The sequence below is a fragment of the Gekko japonicus genome, unplaced genomic scaffold (genome assembly GCF_001447785.1).
Source record: "Gekko japonicus isolate JY-2015 unplaced genomic scaffold, Gekko_japonicus_V1.1 scaffold1193, whole genome shotgun sequence".
Classification (NCBI taxonomy): Eukaryota; Metazoa; Chordata; class Lepidosauria; order Squamata; family Gekkonidae; genus Gekko; species Gekko japonicus.
This window is the reverse complement of record NW_015164222.1, coordinates 382,383-390,778: the sequence shown is the minus strand read 5'-3', so window position 1 is coordinate 390,778 and position 8,396 is coordinate 382,383. Positions and strand designations below refer to the sequence as shown.

Genomic DNA, 8,396 nt, shown 5'->3' with positions numbered 1-8,396 from the left:
CCTGCTGATGCTCCTGTGTACCTTTTACTTGCTCAATAGAGCGCCAGGGGAAAAGCAATGTCGATCAAGCTCATGATACTCTAGGAATTCCCTTGGGGGAAAAAACTATGGTTTTACCATAGCGTTTTGGAGGAATTCCTAGAGTGTTGTGACATTGACTGACATTTCCCCTCCCTGTACCCACCCACCTCAAAATCCTGGGGGGTGAAGGCAGAGGCCTGGCAACCCTGCTCAATCCCAATTTCCCTATCAAATTCTCATCACCTTCTGGCCACTGTTTGCTCCACAGGGGAGAAACAATTGTCTGGGATCTTTTCTTTCCTCCTCTTCCCCCGCAAGGCAAACAGCAGCTAGAGGGGTGGGAGCAATTAGACCGACAATTCCCACCATTTTTTGAGTTTGCCAGAATTCCTGTTGGATAGCACTCATCTATAAAGCAAGGCGCTTACCTGACAAGATCAGCCCTGGTTCATTAACAGCTCCTGCAAACAACCACAAACGGAGCTACTCAACGCATATACATCTTGCATTGTGACATGATGTACTATGATCGTTTTGTGCTCTCACCCTTTTGAACATTTATTTATTTATTTATTTACATGGGATTTATATACCGCCCATGATCCCTAATGGGTCTCAGAGCGTTTTACAGAGTACTACTAGTATAGTAGTAGTTAACCTACCTAGGGCCACACATTTCAGGGGGGGGGACAACCTACCAACACCCTTTGGCGGCGCGTTCTCTCTTCTTCGGCGGGCTAACACTTCACTTGGAGATTAAGCTAGGAATGCTCTGGTGTTTTAAGCCCACCTTGTCAAATCAAGGATCATTCCCTGAATCCATTCCCTATGACTATATACTTTTCATACTTTTCTTTATCTAGAACAGGGTGTCAAACATGCGGCCCAGGGGCCGGATCAGGCCCCCGGAGGGCTTCTATCAGGCCCACAGTGGAACTGTCTTCTGCTTCTTCTTCCAGTTCTGCTGCTGCTGCTGCATCATTGTAGGTTTGCAGCTTACAGATACACACCTGACCAGCATACTCAAGACTGCAACAGCACAGACATTTTGATGCCATAATTCAGAGCAAGAAGTATCAGTTATCAGACACCGTTAAATAAACAAAATATTGCAAAAGTGGTAATGTTTTAAGCATGTTTTTATTTTAAGTTAAAAAAAACCCTTTGTGTTTGTGTCCTTTAAGAAGTTTATATCTCCGCTACCTGGCATTACATTTTATGACACGCATGGCCCGGCCCAACAAGGTCTCATTTATGTCAGATCCGGCCCTCATAACAAATGAGTTTGAAACCCCTTATCTAGAAGATTCATTGACTTAAAAGATGCTGAGGCTCAAAGCTATGTCAAGAGGCCCCATAGCATTTTCCAAACATGGAAATTATGTTTTAAAAATCTGGGTTTACAGGCCCCTCATAATGTGAGGCTCTCAATCATAGCTTTCTGTGCTTGTACGTAAACATGGTTCTGCACTGACGGCAATATCCATTTCTGCACTGGCTTCAAAAGTAAGCAATCTGTACTGGCAAGGCAACCACAGCAGCTCTCTTTCCCACAGTGTTTAGTGGGTCTCAGGCCCCGGTCACATGGGAGGATTTGATCCACAAGAGGAACAGATCGGGAGCGCATCAAGCAGACACGATCACACCGCAATATCTGGGAAGCAGCACGCACTCGTCCCTGATCCATCCCTTCGGCCCACAAACGCGAATCAAAAAGGTACTAGCAAAAGAGCAGTACCTACCGGATGATGCGTGGCAACAGAAGGTGTCTGGTCCGGGAAGCGCTGGTAGCCCATCGCAGCCAGCACCGTTCCCCATCCCATGCATGCGCACAACCACGTTACTGTTGGTTTGCTGCGCAATGTGTGATCAGCTGCCAGAGCATGGAGTCACGAGGGAGTCAACAGTGGGAGGGCTTCTAATGTCCTGGCCCCACTGGTGGACCTCCTGATGGCACCTGGTATTTTTGGCCACTGTGTGACAGAGTGTTGAACTGGATGGGCCTTTGTCTCTTATGTTCTTATGGAGCAGGGTGCAGAGAATCCCTCACCCCCACTGCATGAATGGTATCTTTATCCCGTCTCCGCTGAAAGGTTTACACTTTGTTTAGCCCTGCGTTATTGGTGTCCTGGAGACAAATCCAGATTTTTTGTTTGAGTGAAAACACCAGGATGACAACCTAATTCAAAGGAGGAATGACAAACAGCACGCCTTCTTACCTACTGTCAGAACAGGCAGCAGAAACAGCATCAGGAAAATGTGGGAGCTGGTCATCTAGGAAATAACCAAAACCGAATTGTTAGAAGAAGGCCCTTCATATTTTAACTTGCAGAGAACACAGTGCAAATCGCCTTGCGAAATAAAATTAAAAAAAATCTTATTGCCTATGATCCAGCCAGTATTAAGTGCTTTTATTTTAATAGAGTAATTAAGCACAAGTACCATGCCTTCACCCTGAAATCAATAGGTCTTAAAAACTAGTTAAATTTCATAGGATCATGTCTATTTTTAATTTCTCGTTAACATTCCTTCCCTCCCCTCCCATTTTTAATGTCTGATCATCTTGATGGATGCTCAGAGATTAAAAGGTCATTGATGAACTGTTTCCTGACCCCCATCTTTAAACTCCATTTTTCCAACTCAGTTTAATATGAGAATATGGTTGCCAACTCCCTCCTGACCACTGGTAGGGGATGGGGGGGTAGAGTTCCAGGCTGGGAAACTGCTGGAGATTTGGGGGTGGAGCCTGGGGAGGATGGGGACCTCAGTGGGACACAAGGCCACACAGCCCACCCTCCAAAGCACCCATTTTCTTCAGGGGAACTAACCTCTGTAGTCTGAAGAAAAGCTGGGATTTGGGGGGATCCCCAGGTCCTACCTGGAGGCTGGCATCCCTAGGCCAGCCGAAATTATATCAGGACAAATGTAGGGTTGCTAGCTCCAGATTGGGAAACTCCTGGAGAATTGGGGATGGGGAGGACAGGTTACACTGCCATACAGTCTACCCTCCCAAGCATCCATTTTCTCCAGGGGAATTGATCTATGTAGTCTGGAGATGAGCTGTAAATTCAGGGGATCCCCAGGTCCCACCTGGAGACTGGCATCCCTAGTGGAAAGACTAAACTTGAACAAGCAGCTTGATCCTTGGAAGAGCACACCCCATTTCCAAATTTCTAGAAATTTTGGGGGAGACCCTGGGGACGGTGGGGTTTAGGGAAGGAAGGGACCTCAGAGGAGTAAATGTGCCACACAATCTACCCTCCAAAGCAACTATTTTCTCCAGGGGAACTGATCTTGACAGTCTGGAGATTAGATGTTATTCTGGGAGGTCTCCAGGCCCCACCTGGAGGTTGGCAATGCCACCAGCCAGGATAACAATGACGTTTTGGTCCTCAGTCCTATGACTGTCCCCTCCTATATGGCTGTGGCATTTACACATATACACAATCCCACACTGCTGTGGTGTTAGTTTAGGAATACCTCAACCATTCTGGTGGGGCCAACTGTTTGGTATAGCGGTTAAGTGCACGGACTCTAATCTTGGAGAACCAGGTTTGATTCCCCACTCCTCCACTTGCACCTGCTGGATGACCTTGGGCAAGCCATAGTTCTGGCACAGCTGTCCTTGAAAGAGCAGTTTCTGCCAGAGCTCTCTCAGTCCCACCTACCTCACAGGGTGTCTGTTGTGGGGAGGGGAAGGGAAAGGAGTTTGTAAGCCACTCAGAGACTCCCAGTGAAGGGCAGGGTATAAATCCAATCTCTTCTCTTCTTCTCTTCATCTTACCAATAAAACCGTTGTTCTCTAAAGGGTACTGAGTAGGGTTACCAGATCCTCCACCGGTGGGGAGTAGGGTTATCAGCTCCAGGTTGGGAAACTCCTGGAGATTTGGGGATGGAGCCTGGGGAGAACAGGAACCTCAATGGGGCACAATGCCACAGAGTCCATCCTCCTAAGGACCCGTTTTTTCCAGGGAACTGATCTCTGTAGTCCGGAGATAAGATGTATCCTACCTGGGGACCCGCATCCCTATATGTAAAAATACACGTTTTGAAATATTTGCAGGAGATGTACATTTTTGTATTTCCATGACCACGCAAAGCATGGAAAGCCATGTACATGCAAGAAAGTCATGGTGGCACTGGCAGCTATTGCCCCTAGCTTCCATTGCATCAGTCTTTAGGAGCTAAGCAAATAAACAGTCCATGCTCTGGAAAATGAAGGTTACATTTTATGTATTTGGAGTCCATGTGCCTTGAACGACATGCATATAGACACCGCATACAGGAAACCAGGCATGGCAAAGGTGTCAGACTAATGGCTACAATTTCAATTACAATTACAAGAGCCAGTTTGGTATAGTGGTTAAGTGCTTGGACTCAAATCTGAGAGAACCAGGTTTGATTCCCCACTCCTCCACTTGCACCTGCTGGATGACCTTGGGCAAGCCATAGTTCTGGCACAGCTGTTCTTGAAAAAGAGCAGTTTCTGTCAGAGCTCTCTCAGCCCCACCTACCTCACAGGGTGTCTGTTGTGGGGAGGGGAAGGGAAAGGAGTTTGTAAGCCTCTCTGAGACTCCTTTGGGTAATGAAGGGCGGAGTATAAATCCGATATCTTCTCTTCTGTTCCCTGATACGATATTCACTCACATATACAGCTGCACATGCTTTAAGTGACTATCTGCATAGGGCTGTTTAAACCAACAATGGCCCCGGTCACATGGACAATTTGCCGCGGGAGAGGCACGAATGTCAGGCGGAGTATACGGGCGCAATCACAAGGACACATCTGGCAAGCATAGTACACCCATCGTCGACCCGTAGCATCTGCCCGAAGATCCGAAGTTAAAAAATACCTGGAAAAGCCTACTAGCAAACGGTTTGCTACGGGCCGTTGACGGAATACCTACATGTGATTGCTCAAGCGCGCTCCTCTCGCCGTGTTGACGCCTCCCAGAAACACGCGCCGACAAGCAAAATCCCGACTTGCCGCCGCAGCGTCTGATCGCGTTCTGGCATGTTAAATTGTGCCTCCCCCCGCATTATCTGGCCCATGTGACCAGGGCTAATATGTATTATCCCATTGGCTGTGATGCCACTGGGAATTTAATTTAAACCACCTGGTACCTGATGCCTGGAGTAAATGCTTTCCCAGTGGTAATTTATCACAGACCTTATATAACAAACTGGTGGTAATTAATTAATAATTATTGCATGGCAGTGTGTGTAGTATAGCCAGGAGATCCTAACATTGTCTGGCAGCCAGACGTTCTAGCTCTTTTAGTGTTATGCATCACTAAGTGGTGAGCTAGACTTTGTTTTTAAAGGCAAGAGACGTTCAAGAGGTGGTTTGCCATTGCCTGCCTCTGCGTCACAGCCCTGGTATTCCTTTTTTTTTTTAATTTTTCTTTATTGAGTTTTCAAAACATAAATAAACATCAAGCTCGTCTTCTATTAAATCACAGATGTGCATACAACCCCTTACCAGCTCTAAATTCACCTCCTAATTAACCCTCCACCTTTAACTTCAAATTATACAGTTTCTTCCATTTTTTTTCAAAAAGTACTTCATCTTCTCCCTTCAATCTACAAGAAATCTTGTCCATTTCGGCAATTTCAAAGAGCTTCTGTATGACCTCCATTTTTCCCGGGATTTCTTCTTTCTTCCAATACTTGGCAAATAAGATCCTAGTAGCCGTTATACAATGTAACAACAAATATTTTTCTATTCTCCCAAAACCCTCTGGAATCATATTAAGAAGATACAGTTCTGGTTGGAATGGAATAGTTACTCCCATAATTTCTTGCAGCAATTCACTTATCATCTTCCAATATTTCTTTGATTTATTACATTTCCACCATGTGTGGATATATGTACCCACATTCTGCCTACATTTCCAACATGCGTTCGAGGTTGCCCCTGAAAATTTTGCCACTCTAGCCGGATATAAGTACCACCTCAAAGCCACTTTATAAATATTTTCTTTAAAAGTAGTTGCTCTTGTAATTTTCATGTTGGTGTCCCATATCCTCAACCATTTATCCAATTCTATATTATAACCCAAATCTTTGCACCATGTTGCCATACTTTGTCTCACCACTTCTTCCTTCATTTTAGCTTCTAACAAAAATCTGTATACATTTTTTATAATTTGTCTTCTTGGCCCAATCCATATTTTGTCCATTTCAGAAGGCTTATCATAAAAACCCTGTTTTTTATCTTCCCTATATCTTGCTTGTGTCTGAAACACTTGTAGCCAAGAAAGTCCCACATTATTATCTTTCAAACCTTCCATGGGTTTAAGTTCATTACAGTAGCCCTGGTATTCCTTGGAGGTCTTCCATCCAAATACTAACCAGGGCTGACCCTGCTTAGCTGCCGAGATCTGACGGGATCAGGCTATCCTGGGGTATCCAGGTCAGGGCAAATTGGTGGTAAACTGGTCATGTTTCATCCAGAAGAGATGTTACAGCCCTTATTTCTCAAGATTTCTGATCAGGTACAGAAGAGGAGTGAGATTTTCCCATTCACTTGGCAGGACGATACTAACATGGCATATAGTTATAAAGGGTCTGCACACACTCCAGAGTGAATTGCCACCTACCAAGTGGCTGCCTGTATTCACCCATTAATTTGTTGTATTGTCATGTTTATTTTTTAATTATATCCCACTTCACAGGGACCCAACACAGCCTATCACCCCATTCTCCACCGCCTTACCATCACAGTAGCAACCATCAGGGGTAGGTTTGCCTGGGAGACTGTGATGGCCCAAAGTGATCCATCGAGCATCCACAGCAGAGCAGGGATTCAAACCTGATTATCCTGGGTCCTAGTCTCTAACCACCCTCTAACCACTGCTCCGTGTCACCTCTCACCTAGAAGAGCCACGAATGGACAAGGCATTTAAAAATCAGTACAGACTATACATTTCCAGGTAGGTAATTTAAGTACAAATTATAACTTCTTAAACCTTCCGATTCCTTAGTAACCAATATATTGGACCCAAGAGCCTAAGACAGCCCAGGCCAGAGTTCTAGCGAAGGGTAGAAGTTCAGAAGGGCAGTAATTAGCTGGTCCCAAAGGAATGCAAGACATCTGATGAATAAGACTCTGCAATACAGACTGTGGGAGCACCTGCAGTTAACAATGGGCAGGGCATAGTCTAATATTGAAGTCTAAACGCAGTCCAAAGAAAGAATCAGAAATTGAGGACACAATCAATTGGAGCCTCTGTATCCCAATTAGGGCAAGTTGCAATATAGACTCAATTTATCCTTTTGACAACCCGCTGGGATAAGGCATGCGGAGAACAAAATACCTTTCCAGAGGAATTCATTGGTGCTAGCAGGAAGTTGTACCTGGGTCTCTAACATCACAAACCAAACACAACCTGATGGATCAAACTGTCTGTCTGTCTGTCTCTCTCTCTCTCTCTCTCTCTCTTAAACAGGTGCTTCACTGCAAAACACAGAAGTCAGGCAATCCTTTGCACCAGAAACAGGTACTTGTTATTATATTTTTATCTTGCCCTTCTTCCAAGAAGCTCAGGGTGTTAAACACAGTCCCCTGTGCGGTAGGTTACCCAAGAAACAGCAATTAACCTAAAGTTACCCAATGAACTTCATGGTTGAAAAAAAGATAAAAATCACAATAGAATGACCCAAATGGTACGCAAATTATATGTCAGCTCTAAATCCCAAGGAGCAAAAAGATTCTGAATTATTATCAGCCTCTCAAACAATACTTGGCTACACACGAAAGCTCATACCTTAAATAAAACTTTGTTGGTCTTAAAGGTGACATCGGACTCTAACTTTGTTCTATTGCTTCAGACCAACACGGCTACCCACCTTGGCTACATCATTAACAGACATACATTTAATTGAATCAGTCATACATATACCTTTGCTTCTCTTCAAAAACTCAACTGCCCATCAAGAATCAGGTTCCCTAATGGCCAGACGGGCTAGTGCATCACCCCTTCATCTCCTTCATGAGGCTACACTGGAATGGCCCATGTTGGCTATTTGTTCCTGTTATATAAGCCAGGAACTCTGGCTGGCTAAAGGGGAAAGATAAAAGGTGGCTGTCGCTTCCTCCTAATTCTTAACACAATGGTGCTAACGGGAAAATCAGTTGCCTTAATGGCTAGATAGGAACAATGAGGGGAAGTCGTATTAAATACTTGTACATGACAGACAAACCTTTGGAATGGGGAAGGGGAGGTCATTGCATGCATGTGTGCGTGTAAATGTACGAGGAGGCAGTGAAAGATGTTCTTTACTTGCAGTAAATAAGACTTTGCATTTCATTGAAAGAGTGAGCAAGAAAGGGAAATATAGGATTGGCTATTGCAGATATGGCATTGTCCTTC

The 8,396-nt window shown here is 44.8% G+C and overlaps 1 protein-coding gene across 1 annotated transcript in view; it reads right to left on the bottom strand.

Moving 5' to 3' along the window:
• VWF (von Willebrand factor) overlaps nucleotides 1–8,014 on the bottom strand; it is a gene marked incomplete at its 3' end in the record, with an annotated part of 203,024 nt that extends 195,010 nt beyond the window's left edge. The window contains exons 1-3 of the mRNA XM_015408541.1: nucleotides 7,926–8,014; nucleotides 2,241–2,295; nucleotides 450–482 (exon numbers count right to left, since the gene is read on the bottom strand). Coding sequence (XP_015264027.1) covers nucleotides 450–482; nucleotides 2,241–2,295 — 88 coding nt within the window. The remainder of the gene's footprint in view (nucleotides 1–449; nucleotides 483–2,240; nucleotides 2,296–7,925) is intronic.
• Nucleotides 8,015–8,396: the final 382 nt, after the last annotated feature.